This window comes from Pyxicephalus adspersus, chromosome 1 (genome assembly GCF_032062135.1).
Source record: "Pyxicephalus adspersus chromosome 1, UCB_Pads_2.0, whole genome shotgun sequence".
In the NCBI taxonomy this organism is placed as follows: Eukaryota; Metazoa; Chordata; class Amphibia; order Anura; family Pyxicephalidae; genus Pyxicephalus; species Pyxicephalus adspersus.
The window spans coordinates 36,673,972-36,693,242 of record NC_092858.1 but is presented as its reverse complement, the minus strand read 5'-3'; the positions used below and the strand labels follow the sequence as shown (position 1 = coordinate 36,693,242).

The 19,271-nt window shown below is 35.0% G+C and overlaps 1 protein-coding gene across 2 annotated transcripts in view; it reads left to right on the top strand.

Annotated features, from left to right (window-relative positions):
- The window catches only part of VDR (vitamin D receptor), an 87,899-nt gene extending 71,097 nt beyond the window's left edge, over positions 1 to 16,802 (top strand). Inside the window, exons 4-10 of one of the 2 annotated variants that reach the window (XM_072406632.1) lie at positions 3,499 to 3,683; positions 4,052 to 4,151; positions 6,893 to 7,058; positions 7,749 to 7,900; positions 10,049 to 10,165; positions 11,195 to 11,486; positions 15,497 to 16,802. In XM_072406632.1, coding sequence (XP_072262733.1) covers positions 3,499 to 3,683; positions 4,052 to 4,151; positions 6,893 to 7,058; positions 7,749 to 7,900; positions 10,049 to 10,165; positions 11,195 to 11,454 — 980 coding nt within the window. In that variant the 3' untranslated portion in view covers positions 11,455 to 11,486; positions 15,497 to 16,802. Of the gene's footprint in view, positions 1 to 3,498; positions 3,684 to 4,051; positions 4,152 to 6,892; positions 7,059 to 7,748; positions 7,901 to 10,048; positions 10,166 to 11,194 lie in introns of both variants that reach the window. The other variant, XM_072406631.1, reaches the window with a different exon arrangement.
- Positions 16,803 to 19,271: the final 2,469 nt, after the last annotated feature.

Sequence of the window (19,271 nt, the reverse complement as noted above, 5' to 3'; positions counted from 1 at the left end):
TACTAATTTAAATAATTCTATTCTTTTCAGTTGTAATAGCATATATCTTTTTTTCAAAGCGCATAATACAGGATATGAATTCATTTTTATAATCTATATTGAAAATCAGAATTTTTTTTGTGGGTCTATATATTTGTGTTGTAATGTGCACATTACCTGCAATGTTTGGGAACACTCATAATGTGTTGTCGTGTTGCAGTGCTGTTTATTCTAAATGAAATTACAACCCCCAAAGCAGTGCACTAGCAATTGTCCCAAGGTTATGGTTAAGGTGCATTGGCAGTTTTTCATTTTCACATTTTGAAAGACACTTTAAGGCATGTTAAGGTCGACTCACATACATTTAAATAGGTACATATGTATTAAAGAAAAAGTAGAAAATGTTAAAAATGTTTTTTTAATTTTTCTTTCCTACATAGTTTAACAGTTATTATTATTATTATTATTATATTCATAGCTATATACAACTCATATTGGGTCAGTGTTATAAAATATAACTACTCCCTTGTCACTAGAATTAGTGATGACACATAAATTATATAAGACAACCTAGTAATAGATCAAAGTGTATATGAGCACATGTTTACAGTTCTTGTAGATCAAAACCAGTATCCAAAAATCTATACACTGTTCTCCAAGGCTGAAGAAGATACACTTTCACCAGTGAAGCTGGGTGATCCAGTGTGCTTTGTTAATTTGTGGATGTTTTCACTATACATGGAACACCAAGAGCTCTTGGGAGCATGATCCCAGATTTGTCATGGCTCTGAATAATATATCTAAAATAAGACTCCTTTGGAATACCAGGGGAGGTCATCCTAGTTGTAAAGCTATCAGGAATTCAGGGAATGTATAGGAAGGATGTTATAGGAGATTGGTTGCTCGTAATGGGAAATTTGATTAATGAAATCGGGGTAAAGGAACATTCCCAAATATTTCATATTAATCCTTCTCAGGTTGTACTGGAAATAAGCTTGCACTTTCTGAGAGTTTCTGGTGGCAGTTTTATTGGTAATGCTTCTGTATTTGCAGAATTAGATTTTTTTTTATACAAAAAAAAAAAAAAACTATATTCAGCCAGTACCAAGCATGAGTGCACAGTAAAGTCATGTGGGAGTTGGAGAGGGAGATTGAAATGTCATCTACCTATAAAGCAATAGTAAAAGATTCGAATCCCAGACATATCAGGATGCTTGCTGTCTTACTGTCTGAGCTAGTGGCTCAATACAGATTGCAAATAATAGCGGAGACAATGGCCATCCCTGTTGGAGAAAATGTTTTTTTTTTTTGTACTTTGACATACTTATGTCTTTGCCATTTTCATTTATCATTTACAACAATATTGTTACCACTCTGCCCGCAGATCATCTGTCCAGCAACCTGCAGCATTCTTCGCTTGCCTTTAGCTGTGCAATGATATACCTTTTTTGAGCATCCCCTGCACTTTCTCTGAGGCTGTGCTCAGCTGAAGGGTATTTCAGGAAATGCCAGCAGCTAATGAGCAGAGTAGTTCCTGGTTCCAACCTTGTCCTGCTATTGGCTGCTAGTTGTATTTATACCTCCCTGATTCCAACTCTAGTTGCTGGGTGCCTCTCTGCCAGCTAGTCATTTATTTGGATTCTCTGTATTTGACCTCAGCCTGTTATCTAGCTGCTTTGTCTGCTGCCTGTCCTGACCTCAGGCTGTTACCTGACCTTGCCTTGCCTGCCAGCTGCTCTGTCCATCAGTCCGCCTGGACTATACCTTCTGCTGACATCTGAATCTCTGATCTGCGCTGTCCCTACACCAAAGCCCTCTGTCCTGCTCGCCCCTGGTGGGGAGAGCCTGGGGCCACGATCCGGTAGCCATTAGGGTCACGGACCCATCATCCCTTGTGGGGTGCTCTGGTGAAAACTGGGAAACACTTAGACTCTGCGTTCCAAGTAATCCCGCATCACCTGGCAGGGGGCTCCGCCCTAACAAATATGTTAAGTCCTTAAACAGCACCACACTGTCTAAAGACAGTGCAGTAAAAAATAATAGATGCTGTTTACCTTTAATCCTTTTAAACACTTTTAATGGAAAAATCAAATTTTTTTGAGGAAAAACATGGAGGGGTATCCGTACTTTTGATTTATTTATTTATTTACATTATATTTTTATTTTATTTTTTTTTCCTTATTGCGTTTTAATCAATTCTTTGTATAAAGATGTTTTTTTTTTTTTTTTGAAGGTTATGTTTATGCAAAACTCTATGACCTAAAAAAATATGTTTGCCGAGGCATTTGTTTCTTTGCAAGGCAATTTTTTCATACCAGATGCTGGGGCTGCACGCTGTGTTTTCACTAACCCTAAAGAACCAGAATACTAGAGGCATCTGAAATGGTTCTTTGAATGTAGAATACTAGACAGTTAAAGACTGGGAGAGCAAAACATCTGGATCTTCCCTGCTTTTGTTTTTTTGAAGTACATTTGTGGTCCATATTTTCCTAAAGCAAAGAGCTCTTAAAATGAAAAACTGCACAATCATTTTATTGATAGTTTCTGCCATGGGCAAAAATACCCACATCCCATAATACCAAAAAGGGATGAAGTGTACTTTCTCTTTCTTTTTTTCTTTTATTTCTTCTCTTTCTCCTTCTCTGCTTTTCACTTTTAAAGGAGAAAATAAGCCTTACATCACATCGCCAATCCTTTTGCCCACCTACGGTTTTTTTTTCTTCACTCCATCAACAGTAGTATAAGGTAGAAGGAATTGCTTAAATAGGTAATTCAGATTTTTTAGGATTGTTACAAAGGACAAGAAGGCACTCTTAGCGTCCTGAGGAAATGAAGTTTAAGCTCCGGATAAGGAAGGGATTCTTCACTGTAAGGTCTGTGAAAATGTGGAATCGGCTCCCTCAGGAAGTAGTTTCAGCAACTACTATAGATTGCTTTAAGAAAAAGCTGGATGCTTTTCTAGAAGCACAGAATATAACTGGGTATTAAGGATTTAAAGTAAAGATAACAGAGACTGTTGATCCAGGGAACATCCGATTGCCTCACAGGATCAGGAAGGAATTTTTTTCCCCTGCTGAAGCAAATTGTACCAGGGTTTTTCTTTTTTTTTTTTTTTTTTTTGCATTCCTCTGGATTAACTATGTCCATAGGGTTTTATATCTGGAATATGTTTATTTCCCTAGTGGTTGAACTTTGATGGACTTTTGTCTTTTTTCAACCTGACTTACTATGTAATTACTTCTTTAGTTTTTTTGATTCTGTGCATCAATACAGTTGTGTACAACTAAATACTGTATGTATTTAATAAAAATAGAGTAATTTGTTTCTGTTCTGTTGTAAATCATTTGGAGGGCTGTGGGAGCTGTTTTGTATCCATGCCATTTTTACTATTGCACTATAGTGACTAGGTATTCCATAGAAAAGCTTGTGTTTGGACCAGATTTCTTCATTAGGCAGGGGTATGTTATTTGATTACTAGTTGTTTCAGAAGCTAATTCTTGAATGGTCTGTTGGATGCAGTTATCCTCACAGATGAAGAAGTCCAAAGAAAAAGGGAGATGATAATGAAACGGAAAGAAGAGGAAGCACAGAGAGAGTCTCAAAGACCCAAAATATCAGAAGAACAACAACAAGTTATTAACATACTTTTGGAAGCTCATAAGAAGACTTTTGACACAACATACTCAGACTTCTCACAATTCAGGGTAATTATCATTATTGAAAAACAAGTTCATTATTCTACTTGCTATCAAAGACATGGCATTTTTACATTATAAACACATTTTGACAATAAAAAAATTTTACATAATGATAAAAATGTGCTAATAGGTCTGCTTTAAAAAGGAAAAATAGAATATGTGTAACAGTACACTTTGTGGAACCATATTTAAAATGTATTTTTCTAAAAATATTATGTCCCACCAAAATATTATGTCCCATATTTATTTATTTTTTTAACTTGATTTTCAAATTTTGCTGTGTAGTTTACTTTTTTTAATAAATCTTTTCATTAGACTTAGAAAATTTTGTTTTCTTTGGGAGAAGTTTACATTATTCTATTCTATCTGTTCAGCCTCCGGTCAGAGAAAATACAACAAGAAGAATTACAAGATCCTCATCTGTTCAAACACAGAGTTATTCCTCTGACTCAGATCCTTTTAACTCTTCTCCAGGTACAGATAAAAATGTGTAAATTAATGTTAAATATTTTGTAATATGCTGAATTAAAACTCTGTCTCTCTAAAAGCTCCCAAAGAGCAGGGCCACCCTAACTGGATTTTACTATTGAAATGTATATATTATATATATAATCTGTTTTCCTTACTAAAATATCTAATACTGTTCAGCTACTTTTGTTGAATCTCCCATCTTGCTACACTTTAAAACCAAAAGGTTGCTGCCATTAAAAAAACTGCAATTCACAATGTGTCCACTTACTGGTAATGTCCTTTTCTTTTTCCTAGACATCTTACTATCAAGTGTCCAGTTCCTTAAACATATTTAGATAGTAGCTATGTCTGTACAGACATTCCCTCTCTCTGCCTAATTTCTAGCATGCAAAATAAAATTTGAATTTGTTGTAGTTGCAAGTGGGTCGTAGGGAGATCCCAGCTTGGAATGTGCTTAGGTAAATTAAACACAAAAAATGTAGCCTTGCGCATTACAAACACCAAAACTGCTTGTTGTTTTGTGTGCAGGAAATGTTGCTTATAATCCTTATGAAGCTGTCCACCCCAAGTGTACTTGCCAATGATTACATTTGGTTTGGTCACATTTACTTTCTGTAGTGAGAGATGTCACAGAGGTTTGAGAGGACTTTTTATGTGCTTTTTGGTTTATTTATAAACAGTGAGCACATAGCAGCTATATTGAAATTCATGAGTACACTGGGCTAAAGCTGTTTTTGTGTTTTTATACATTTTCCACTGTATGCTTATCATATATTGAATGATTATTCAGTTGATGCAGCCAATGAAAATAATACTTATGCACAGTTAAATGGAATTTTTTTGGCTTGTCGACATTTTGCCCAGTTGAACCTGATAACCGTCTGTGTGCTATTAGGAATAGTGGTATTTTTTGTTTGTGGTTCCGGGTATGTTTGCAATTCACTGTTATAGTTCTTCTGTTCTCTAATTTTTAAGGCTTACTTGTATTCAGAGAACTGCTGGGGATAGTAGACTTAACTATAGCACCAATAATTTGAATACACTAAAATTTATAATAAATTTTAACATGTATATGAAGTTTCAATAATTCTGTTTTGCTCATTGAAAGTCATATCTGTGAAATAAAGCAAGCATAAATGAGCGGCTGTGCTGCCATCTACAGGAGTAGGATGCTTGGCTCACAAAATAAACCTAATGGGCAACTAGGAGGACGGCCCCTGTGATGGCTTAACCCCCACTGTCAGAGAGTGTTTCTTTGCCTAGATTTGAGAAGTAAGACGCTTTGTTTTTTCCATCTCCTTCTTTTTTTGTTTTTACTACTATTTTTAGGAGCTGAATATTTTGCTCCATTGGGTAAGCTTATGCCAGCATAGTGATTAATTAAGAGGAAAAGTTGTTTTGCCCTTTTCAGGTAGAATATTTTTAAAAAATATAGTTTAGCACATGCCAATACCAGGAGCATCTAACTGAATTTCCTGACGTGTGCTGGGCTATCTCCCACTATCCCTTGTGTCACTGGCAGATGTAAGGACTGATGGAATGAAACACATCATGCAGGGATGCAGGAATTTGACACTCTAATTGTCAAGTGCTGAAAATAATTTTTCAGATGCTACAAATATTTTTGATTTTGCCTGGAGGCTTTAATGGTTGAAGACTGTGGAGTTTTCAATTCATAGCCTGCCCAAGAGATAAGGATTCAATTTTTCGTATTGCAAGAGCAAATATTTTGTCTCTTTTAGAGGAAGTGACAGAATCAAATTATTGAATCAAGTTGCTGAGTGTGGAAAAATAATATAAACAGTACAAAGATTTAACAAAGAGCTTAACCCTACCATATAGTTACAAAAAGAAAAAAAAAATCTGTCATTCCACCTAAAACCCTCATTCTGCTGTGGTTTTTATTCACTTGAGACCTGAAGTTTCTCTATTGGCTTTGATACATTTGTATAGCCTCAATGTGTATGAGTAAGTTGGAGTAGCTGATTTTACAAGTAGATAAACTATGGTATTAGGGTGCTGAGACTTTGCATGTATCCTCTATTTCTACTCTGCATGAATTGTAATGTTTAAATTATTTAATTAATGCAATGCATGTTATTAAAATGTTGGTGCAAATGTTAATGCTTTAAGCGTGAAATGTAAAATTGCTTTGGGTCTGTAATACACTACAATATTAAAACTGTATTTGCTATAAAATTACCTATTCTCCTGCATGTGTTTTACCTGCAAATTACATATTAATAAAGCTAAAAAACTACAAAACCGAATACGCTCTGCATACTAGGGAGTGCCATTTAATGCTTAGAATATTTTATATATTTATGAATACATATAATTAGAACTAGTGAGAATACAAAGAACACAAATAATAACATATTGTATAGCAGGTTTATGATTCTTTAAAACTGGAAAAGTCATAGGAACCAGGAATCAAAGTATGTAGAGACGCTAGTATTTCACCTATGACGGCAGCAAATTCTGTGTGTTCTTCTCAATGAAAGCCCTTTTTTATAACTGTTTTAATAAACAATATGTTTGCATTATTTTGTTCTCCCCTTTTCCACAGTGCGTTACCGCCGGTGCAATGATAATAAGTGTCTTTTCATAACCTGATGTGCGATTGTTTACACAATACCTATATTCAGCTTTTCTGAATTACAAATGTCAATTGTAACAGTGCTGACTAAATAATGTGCTGTGGTAATTCTAGCTTTTATTTTATGTGTTTTATTCTTTTACAGAACCATCAGAGTATAGTTTTTTTTCAAGCTCCTTATTCGGTGACTGCAGCAGTGATGGTTCACTAGGGGGTCCCAATGACCTGAAAATGCTCCCGCACCTTGCAGATCTAGTCAGCTACAGCATACAAAAAGTCATTGGGTTTGCCAAAATGATACCTGGCTTCCGGTAAGAACAACACATAAATAATTAAATCAGTGGTTGAATATTTAGCAAACACTAGGTAATATGGGGGCATTTCTCATATTCTGTTGTAATTTGTTTTGGCCTGAGCAGATATTTTTAGACCTGTTTATTGTGTCAGAATCTAAAGATGATTTTGAAAATAGCATCATGACATCACTCTGGGGGTAGTTTCTTCCCCTTTGAGTGACACACAGCTCCCTGCACATGCGTGGTCCAGAGTCGGTAAATTTAGTGGTCCGTGATGTCCAAAAGGTTGGGGAACACTGCTTCAACCCCCATAACCCACGGATCTGAGAGGTAGGAAGTATTTGACTTCATGTTAATCCTTTTGTTAGACTTTTCTCTGCAGTGTTAAGTGACACCATACTGCTGATAAAAAAATTATTATAGTGATATTTATGGTTTTGTAAATTATTGTGTTGGACATTTTCTTGATAATATTTAGATGTTGCGGGTATGTTTTAAAGAATACTATGTTAAACCATTTAGAACTCACTGAACGTTTAACAGTAGCTTAAACAGTAGCTTAAAATTCAGTTAAAGATGTGGGTTAAGGTCTGTAGGTGGCCTTCCTAGATTTATGTAAATTTGGCAGGACAAATAGGAAATAATGTCTGAGAGTACTTTACTTATGTTTGTCACCAAAGGTAATTTGTTTGTTTTGTAATGTAGTGACCTCACTGCAGAGGACCAGATTGCCTTGTTAAAATCATCAGTTATTGAAGTTATAATGCTGCGATCTAACCAGTCATTCTCCCTGGAAGACATGTCGTGGACCTGTGGCAGTGAAGACTTTAAGTACAAAGTTGATGATGTGACACAAGGTAAAATCATTTTGTAAGAAAGTCAGCTTGCATTGCTCTTTTGAAAACTTATTTTGCCTAATGTCTCATTTGAAAGAATATGAAGTAGGCTCTGCAAAATATTTACAGTGGTATGTACTTACTGTGCCTCCAGCAACTCATGCTTTCATTTCATTGGTAGTAAAACTACAAATACCTTTGAAATGAGAGGAGGTAATTACTAAAGGAACACCCTAAAGATAGATCATTACATTAGTAACTGAAGGACCTCCTTTTAAAATATTGCAGTATGTTTATGCACTAAAAAGATTCATTGACAACAGCATTATCTCTGACATGCAACAACAAATGTCTGGGAATTTCCATCCCATATGTCTGATTCTTCCCATAGTGTATGCTGTCCAGGGGTTTTTTGCACACGACACAGGATAGTGTCCATTGTGGTTTACTGTACTTTTATAATCAGATCTTTCCATCTGATTCTTGGGATTCTGATAGCGTCTTTTGAAGAATGCAAGCATTTTACTTTATTAAAAAAAAATATATATATATATATATATATATATATATAAAATAAAAAATTTTCAAAAGTTGGTAATAAGGTAGTGATTGTTATTTCTTACATTTTCTGTAATACTTTTGCAATGTATGAAATGTACCTGTGCTTCCACATGTTTTTGTGGAGGCAGTAAAAAAAAGTCTTCTTTGTGAGCTGGTGGTCTTTTGTTTTTGTTTTTTTTTTGCTTTTTTTCTTCTTGGATTTAGGTTTAAATAAATTGTCAAAACCATTAGGCAGTTCAAACAAAGTACTATCTTACAACAAGGAGCTCCAATGAGTTTGCGGTTATGTACGATACATTACTTTGACGCAGTTATTTTTATTGGTGTCTCAACGGTGTGTAAAAGGCAGGTGCAATTTACAATCTCTGTAAAGCTGCTGATAATTTGGATAACTAATTGTTGCTGTTGTTACTAGGACTGCTTTTGTAGACTCTGTATTGGTCTATTTATTGGTGCTGACCAGGCACTTATTATCCAGGTAATTTATTCCTTTGCAGTCAATTGTTCATCCAGAACATAAGTAGAATAGACAGTCTACTGATAAGTGCTGCAAACATATGTTGGACATTCACCTAGTACTAAAAGCACATTATGTATTGAAAAACTATTTGTTTGCTCATTCATTTACTGCATGTGCCCAGTGGCCTGCTAGAGTGTCATTAAAGATTGTTTTGTTGAGTTTAATAAAATGTGCTTCCATTGTTTAGCCATAATTTTGTTCTTCTGTTTTAAAATTCAAGGCAGTTGAGTTGGGTGTTTAACTTGATATTAAATTGACCAAATAGCAGAAACCTAATGCAAAATTGACATAATGAGGGCATTCAATGAAAACAACATTGTAGTCCCAAGAACCAGAATGTCATATATTGCAGTGCTTACATATTGAAGCAGTTATTTAAATCTCGTGAGGTTTGTTTTGCATCTACAAAAACTATTTTAAGTCATGCTTTACCTTTTTTTAGACACCTACTGACTAATATGTGATCTGATGTTTCTCTCACTTGTAGAGAAACATGGCACAGTGATGAAACTTGGTTTCGCTTAGCTGAAAGGTGCCAGGACATCAACTCTGCACAATTCTCATAAATGAAATATCACGTGACATTTCACTTGTATTTTGCAGTGTAGTTCCATGCCAACTACATTTATTGATTTAAAAAAAATGATATTTATTTTAGCACAAAAATCAATGGTATCCTCTTGGTTTTTGGTGTGTTTGGAAGGTGGCCATTTTTACATAATTATTTTGACAAATAGATATGAACATTGGTGAGCAGAGGGTACCACATGTTGCTGGTCAATTCAAGCTTTAAAAAAACCCTTCTTTTATCTTTGACCTTACAAGCTATATTTTGGGCCATATCAATGTAGGCATGTTGCAAAAATGTATAATTACCTAAAAAAACGTAAAACTTACAATTAAAAAACAACATGGGGACAGATGCTTTCATCCTTTCAAAAAAATCCACAAATGTTTTTAATTGTTTACCTGAAAGTAAAATATTCAGATAATGTTATTGATTTCCTACTACAAGATCACTTGAATATGCTGGAAAGTACACCATAAAGGGAGCTGTATCATTTAATTTTTGTTTTTTACATTTGCAGCTGGTCATAACTTGGAGCTCCTGGAACCTCTGGTAAAATTCCAGGTGGGGCTGAAGAAGCTGAATCTACATGAAGAAGAACATGTCCTCTTGATGGCCATCTGTATTCTTTCACCAGGTCAGTGTAAAGGCTATTGTAACAGTGATACAGTGACAGCATGTTGAAGAGCATTATCAGTAGCAGTGCTTTTATCACATCAGCAAACCACGCTTATCATATTTCAGTTTTACCCTTAAAGTCAAGAAAGAAATGATTGGAAAAGCACCTGGCTACTTCTCATTGTGCTGCTGATTGCCTTTTGGCTTGTTGTCACCAAAGTGTAAGCAGCATTTTGAAGAAATCTAGCATATTTGCATTAGGATATGTTATGGTCAAATTCAGAACAAAGACTGCAGCAGGTAGAGCAGCAAGGAAATCTAAGTTAATTTAATGATGATCTCTGTGAGCCTAGCATGTCCTGTTGGTCTCTGTTTGCAATCACTTGTTAAATTTGTGCTGCTCAGTTGAAGTTTGTTGAATATTGTTTTTTTTTCCTATTTAAATGTATTATTTTATTTTTAAAGGAAAAATGGGTAAATACGTAGAGTAATGAAATATAACAGTAGTACAGGTAATATAAAATTAAAACATTCCTGATCAAGTTCCTATGCATAGTTTTGTGTAAAAAGGGACATAAGAAGAAAGTGTGAGGAACGTCAGTTTGTAACCAGAGGATTTTGATCTTATAGATGATAGGCATACCATGCTATTTGATCAAATGTAGAAATTATACTTTTCTTAATATCAGTTGACAAGACGGTGCAATATGATTCCCAGACCTTAAGGAATCAAATACCATGTGATTCCTTCTCCAAAGAAACTTCCACCCACTCCATTTGGAAAACAAACCAAAATTTTCCTTTAACTAAAGCATTCGTGGGTAGGTATAGACTAATCCAGGTGTGCAAAATAGTTTTCTTGGCCACCAGAGATAATAGACAAAAGTATGCTTGCAGGTTCAGTTCTCCAAAAATAGTCCAACTGGGGGTTTAACTGCAAGCCAGGTTTATAAAACTGTAGTCAAACACTTTCCTGAAAAATTAAAATGGTTAATTTATAACCTCGAAGGAGCTTACGTGGAAATAATGTGTACAAATGTTTTTGTAGACCGTCCGGGTGTTCAAGATAAAGCGCTGGTTGAAGCCATTCAAGATCGCCTCTCTTCTATCCTCCAAACCTACATCCTCTGCAAGCATCCACCACCAGGAAGCCGACTTTTGTACCCTAAAATGATTCAGAAACTAGCTGACCTTCGCAGCCTAAATGAGGAGCATTCCAAGCAGTACCGCTTCATCACCTTCAAACCGGAGCATAGTACGATGCTCACTCCACTAGTGCTGGAGGTCTTTGGCAATGAAATATCTTGAATTTGACTTGAGACTTTCAATTTGATGGAAGTGTGAGTGATTTTGTGTATCAAAGACAAGATGGGTCTTAATTCTGTTTTCTTCTATGGGAAATAACTGGGAGTTCCTTTTAATCAGCAGATGATTAGTTCACCATTGTATATAGTGCATACTATTTAAAAAGACCCGCCTGGATAAGCTAAAGTGGTTGGTAATATTGCTTTCTTTAATTCTGCTACAAAATAAGGAGTTAACCTCCTTTGCCATGCTGTTGATGTGTTGTACCGATTTGAAGATGCTTTGCCATGTTGTGTGCCTTCTAGACAGCCAATGTCAAATTTCGTAAACTTTATATTTTTGCCCATATGGGTTCTTTTCTATTGTGTACTAAATCTCAGAGTTGTGAATCTCAGTCATGTGCCAAATAGTGAAAGACTTTAAACACTTTAACTTACAACAGAATGTAGATACAGTTTACTACAGCGGCTTAACCAAAGTGTTAATGTGCTTGATATAGAGTGGGATTGGCTCTTTGTGTACTTAATGAAGAGCCAAGGTTTACTGCTTTAGTCAATCAGTCATTTAAAAAAAAATATTTTGTGTGGAAAATATATATTTTTCTATGCAAAAATAAAATAGCCTTTTGTTAATTTTTAAAGATTAAATACCCTATAAAAATTTTTACCGAACAGTGTAATTTACTTCTGATAAACTATGCACAAAGTTATAGTATCTGCACCTAGCATGATTACTAGCACCTAGCAGTTATTCACAGGAAACCAGCATTATGTTTACCCATGAAGTCTTTCTTTTGCCCTTGACCTGAAACAAAATAATTTGTTTTAAACAGACTTCTTTAAATAAGAAGTCACATTACAGATTAGGGGAAAATGTTTTAGTCCATTTCTATATTTGTATGGAAATGGCTTATGTGATTCACATTAAATATTTTAGTTTAATTATCTTACATTTGGAATTGTCATTTGTGTATATCATAGTGGATAACAAGATGTCTCTATATATACACAAAAGTCTACTTTGATTGAAACTAAACTAGGTAAGGACCAGGGAAAAACAACTATTTTTCTACAATATTTTTAGAGGGCAAATCAAACTAAAATTTTTGATTTTCACAAATAAGCAGAGATATTGACTTTATTCTGATATAACAAATAAACAGAAACTTTTATATTTGTAGAGTGGCTTTAAAATGTGTGTTTTTGTAAACCCCAAGTTGCCTCTGTGTGGCAATGCACTATGTTTTCTCCATTTGTATTTGATTATGCTGCATGTAGTCCTTATTGTCTCTTTTATAGAGATCTGTCATTGTGCGGACTGTGATGTCCATACTACTTATGGGGTGCAAGTGACCCCTTGGAGAGTTAGAATTTTATGACATATAGAGAAGATCCATTTATGATAACCATCTCTCTTTGTGCAATAACCTATTACATGGGTGCTCCTGTCCCCCTTCATGTGATACAGATGTCCTGCTTAAGTGTACTCTCAGCATGTCAAGCGTGGCCATACATATAAATGACACAATTATTTAAGTATCTGAGCCTAAAAATTTATATGTATGGGAACCTAAACAAAAAACTTTAGATAGGGGTATAAAGAGAAAACTGAAATGTTTCGAGTGTTTCACCTGACCTAAATAATCTGGTGGTCGCATTTAGGTTTTGACATTTTTTAGTCCAGTATTTATTGTTAATAGCCACAGGACTTATAGGTGTGGCAGCATTGTATTCCTGGTAGCTGACTACTGCACAGAAAAGGGAGGGAAACTAGTTATTGAACCTGTATTGATCGTCATAACCTGTATGACCCAGCAAAGCATCTGTTTGCAAAAGTTTGTGATGACCCCTACTGCGATGAATGTCTCCAAGCTTCTGAGAGTTTCCATTTTATATTTGTAGGGTTTTTAGTTATTGCTTTTGCTTTGTAAAATGCAGATACAAACACATACACAAACAGATGTTATTCAAATGTAGCTTACTTAATACAGTATATCAAAATTCAATAATACCTGAAGCTTATTATAAGCAATGTCCTATTCTTTATGAAACATACTTCTGTGCTGCTATAACTGTGCACTTACGTGCTAAGATGTTAATCTTTCCAAATGCCATCATATATGTATATAAATAACATGTATATCTTTAGCATACATTCTCTCATTGAATTGGTCTTTGTAAGCTACTTTAGTTGTTTTTTTTTTGTTTGTTTTTTTGTTTCAACAGCAGCGACACTTCTTCACAAATTATTTACAGTCAAGTTGTTTCCACCCAAGACTGTCATGGGTTATGTCCGCCATAAGTTGTGGTTCTCATAATCAATGGCTATCACTGCAAGAATGAGGGCCTAAGCATACTTGAGCATTGATGTAATTCTGCCTAGTTAGGACTTATCAAAATGCAATTGCTTTAACCTGCTTTATACTGATTTTGAGATTCCATTGACTTGTACAGAGAGAAAAGCACCTTTGCAAAAAAAACCCATTACATGGGCCCTAATATGTGATGTGGTATATTTCTTCTTTGGCTGTTATTTTTATAGATTTAGCTGCCTATCTGATGAAAATTTCTCCCCTCCCCAAACATATAATGACCTGTATGAATAATTTTGGTTTGGAGTGAATTCAGCCCCCAGCCTTACACCAAATGCATAAACAATAATGCAAAATGTTGAGTATAACTAACCTAATGTTACCTTTAAAAAAAAATACTTTAATCGATAGTTGTCGTTTGGGGATAACATTGGGGATTATAGTCTAAGGCAGTTGCTTGTATTTCTTTTTATTTCTTCAATTTTCTCTGTAGCCTGGGGTAAGAGGTTTAATGCTTGTATGCTGAAAAGTATTCTAAAAAAAACATACTGTACTAAAGTTTTATTATTCACACAAACTAAATTACTAGTTCTCTATTGTTCGTCCTATACTTTCCATCCCCTCCAGAAGAGGGTCATTCATTTCATGCAAATATTATCTGTTTTACTATAAGTTAAGTGATTCTTTATATAGTAGAGATAGCCATTTTGTCAGATAATATGCAGTGCAGAGTGATGATTTGACATAATATGCTTTAAACATTTGAAATATACAACATACCTCGTGTATATGAAATTACTAGTGCCAAATAAGTTTATACAATACATTATATTGTTTGTTTTTTTTACAAAGGATTGCTGCCTGTGCTATATACGCTGGTTACCCTTTGACTATTTTTGAGAAACGAACACATTATTCTTTATCAGGATAAGTACTTGGTATCTAAGCAACATACACTAACATAAAAAAACCTAAATGTGTCCTCCACATCAGAAATTTTGATGACCGTTTTCTTTGATGACCGCAAAGCTATGTCACCTACGTTCATGTTACAGCTGATTTTATTGTAGGATTACAGATAGTGCCTTGGAATCAGGGTAGGGCTGGCAAGAGGGAAGGTGTCTATTAGTTCAGTCTTGCTTTGACAGATAATGGTTAGTGGTCAACCTTTTAGTGTTGCACATACTTTGTCAATTCAGGATTGATTGATTGCCATGCAGTAATTATCATCTATGTATCTGAGTTATGGCATTGGTCCATATAGGTCAACATGAAATCTCACTTACACTCCTGCTTTTCTAGTTGTATAGCTTATATATTTTTCCCTAAATTGTTAGGGTTAAAATGAACAATGGATTCTTCTGTAGGGGAATCCTTAGCTAATCCACCTGGAATTCACAATGGCCACTGATACAAATAGTTATAATATCTGCTCTATGTAGCCTGGTTTGTGTTTTCTGAAATACTATACATACTCGAATATAGATCAATCCTAATATAAACTGAGGTACTTTTTGATATCTGGAGTATAAACCTAGGGCACAAAATGCGGCTGTCATTAAACCATTATCAATAGAAATGCCAATAAAGGTAACTTGAACAAATATATTCATGGTATGTTATTTTTAAAACATTTAAAAGGTAAACAATAAAATCACACAACTGGTGTTCACATTGACTGTATACATCTTGGGACCAATATCACTAACCGGCATTTATTTATTTTACCCACAGGTACAAATACACTATTGTGAAACTAAGAAAACACCTACTGTCAGGAACAGTAAGACAGTATATTCCCGGCATGTAAATCAATGTGCCAGACTGAGATGAGTAAATCTTTAGGGGCCACATTAAATTTGTTTCCTGACTGTTATATCTTCATCCTCTTTTATAATTAGGCGTGACTCTCAGGAGTGAATTAGGATTCATCCTAGCTCAGTTGCCCTCCCTATTGTGTGTGAGCACAAGAACCTAAGGCATTGTGAAGTGGTGTTTATACACATCTAAACCATTGCAAATCAGTTGTTAACAAATATTGGAAACACACTTGCCATACAGAGCACAGGCTTATGTGTAGATTGAAATATACAGTCCCATTGTTTTAATGAGACTTAAAAATTGCTGACTTGGAATTGCCAGTCATCTTATAGTGCATATCAGTGCAGCACATCTGTACAATAAATGTTGTATCCCCTCAGAGACCCTGCAAGTACATGAAAAATACTTGTTGATCTGACGGAAATGCACCCCACTCCTGAGGTACTGGGCTGACAACAATCAGCCTTTTTGTGGACTGTGCATTGCCAGCCCTGCCAGTTTTCCTAAACTATTAAGACTCACCTATTGTGCCATCTCCACAACATAGAGTCATAATTAATATGGAGTTCTAACATGAGAACTAGAAGGCCTTATTACTCTCCTAGAGCTTATAACATAAAAAAGACACAAGACAGCTCTGGATTTTCCACATGATCAACATGTATTTTTTTCTTTTTTTGAAGGGCTATGAAAAAAGATTTCTCATTTTACAAACCAAAGAGAACTTTGGCTTAAATCAGATGTATTTAAATACCATTAAGTGATACATATTTCCATATCCATAAATGTCTATTTATCAAGAAATGAGAAGAAAATTATTTCTATCCAGGTTGTAATTGGTACAATGCTGTGTTTGCAATGCTGCCACACTGATGGCCTGTGACAAGCCTAGATAGATTTGGTGTTGTAATATCAATGTATATTTGTTTTACTGTGACTAAAAAAAAGAAGAAACAATATCTGTTGTATAGATTGGAAGGTTAAGCACTTTATACATGAAAGATAAATATATATATGATAATATCTATATAAAAGTTGTAATTATAGAAAGATGACTTATTTTGTTTTTCCTTTACAGCTCATGACTATTGTAATGGTTGATGCAAATATGTGAATGTGATATGTTCTTTTAGAGCCTAAACAAACAGCAGCAGGGAATCACATGCCATTGTTTGTATATTGATGTTTATAATAAACCGTGTTAAGTTTTGTGGCTTCACTCTATGGTGTCTGCTTGTTTTATTTATAGTTATACTGCTATATCGTGTCACTTCTTAAACTGTAATTTATGTGTACCAAGGACCAAATCATATAAACTGCACAATGCATTCATCACATAAAATTAACATCTGTTATCCAGGAAAACCCTGAGATCTAACTGATTGCCTCTTTATTTACAAAGCTTTTAAATATTCTGATATCTAGATAGATTGATTAGATACAGTGCTATTATCAAAATCATTAAAGTATATATAAGTAATCAGTAAAATAAAGGATTTTTATATTTTAATTTTAAGAATAACTTTCAATTTATTTAAATGTGCAACTTTTGTTAAAATAATGCGGCAATCCTACTTTGAAGATGATAGGATTGCAATGAGATAAATATACTTTAAACTTTAAACATACAGCTGCTTAGTATATATTTTACTAGTCTATTAATGACTTGTATCTGTGACAGGCTCTGTACCCTAACCACCAGTTCTATTTTGCCTGCTTGAGACGTGTTATTAGTGCTAATGTAGTATAACAGAGGACGTCACATGTAACTTCTCCTGAACCCTCTAATGAACCACCTTACAAAAATCTTTCAGGTACCCGGTAAAAGTTGCTGGGTGGAATGATTGGTAAAGGCCACTATCAATCAGCAGTGAAGATATGTTCATCTGGTCTTTTTCCAAGTTTAGGTTTTAGACCATCTTAATTGACATGGTGGGAATGATGTAACACATCCACCACAAGACACAGATCAGACTCCACATCCCACCCTAATATGTGTTGTCAACCATATCTGCGTTGTCACCCCCATTCCTGCAGCCCCTTTGTCAACCTCATCCACTCCCTCTGCTCTGATTGGTCAGCAAGTTTTGTGCTTTTATTTCTCTATGATGATGTCAATCTCCCATGAGCCCCACTTAATTGCTGCAGCTATGGAGACTCCAGGGAGAGGGGTACAAGCAGTTTTTTGACAGTTCAGGAGATAAAAGTAAAAACCCAGACGGATCTGGTCTTATATATGCTGCCATGGCAGTGATTAGTTATGGAGTCCAGAGATCATCTTTAAACACACACACACACACACTACAGTGTCACATCATTTCTGCAAATCTTTTTTATATTTAGGAGACCCATCACTTTGTTCTTTGTTGTAGCAACGCAGATCATATGTGTTTGTTCGCCAGATGAAATGGAACTGTACAAAACTAGAGATTTCAGCCTTGAAACAGTTATTGTGTAGAACCAGGAATGAGCAAATCAGGTACATCACACACACAACATTTGTCTCTTACCCATTTAACCTAATATAATTGTGCTTTACCAGCACACTGTAGCACATCACGCCTTTATCTCTGTTTTTGTTCACAAGATTGAATACATTTTTAGGCTTTCAATCATTTCTTTTCTTTATGAGTATAACATATGCCAGTCTGTCCTGCCAAGGTAACTTCCTATTTGTAAATCTACCACATGCACGTGGATGTACAACTCATGCCTATTACATTTTGCCATTTTATATCTCTGCAAAGATGGAAACAGTAGAACAGTATCATGATACAGATTGGCTTTTTTTTATCCTCCTTGGGATCATATTTATTTTAAGTTTTATACCTTATTAGGCTTTTGCATTACTTCATATTCATATAAAATCTAATAACAAATAATTTTGTAAGTGATAGCATGGATTCAAGAAAGACCAAAACTGTCAAACAAATGTACTCTTTTTATGAGGAAGTAAGTAAACAGGTAGACAGTGGAGTAGCAATTGTTATAGTTATAGCTTTTTGAAGCAGTACCCCACAGACGGTTAATATTCAAGTTAGGGTCCATAGGTTTAGAAAATTCAGTTTGTAAATTGATAGAGAATTGGCTTAAAGACTGCATCCAGTGAGTAGTGATTAATGATTCATACTCTGAATGGTCTAAGTAGTGTACCCCAGGGTTCAGTGTTGGGACCTTAACAATTTAATATCTTTTTAAATAAATGATATAGAGTTTGGGATTAAAAGTACAATTTCTGTTTCCAGATGACACCATTAGTTCCATACAGGAAGTCTTTAATCTACAAGCAGGCCTGGATGTACTGTTTGATTGGGCAGTTAAGTGGCAAATATTGATTTAATATTGAGAAATGTAAAGTTATGCACTTGGGGGCAAACAATATGCATGCTTTATACTATCTAGGGGGAATACATTTTGGAGAGTCAGAAATAGAAAATGATCTGGGGATCTGGTAGATCACATACTTAATAACAGCATGCAATGCCAAGCCTCAATTTCTAAAACTAGCAAAGTATTTTCTTATAATAAAAGAGGAATAAACTGCAGAGATGAAGACATAATCCTGCCCTGTACAAAGCATTGGTCAGTCCACATCTGGAATATGCAGTCCAGTTTTGGGCACCAGTTCACAAAAAGGACATTGAGGAATTAGAGAAAGTGCAGAGAAGGAGCTCAGCTATGAGGAGAG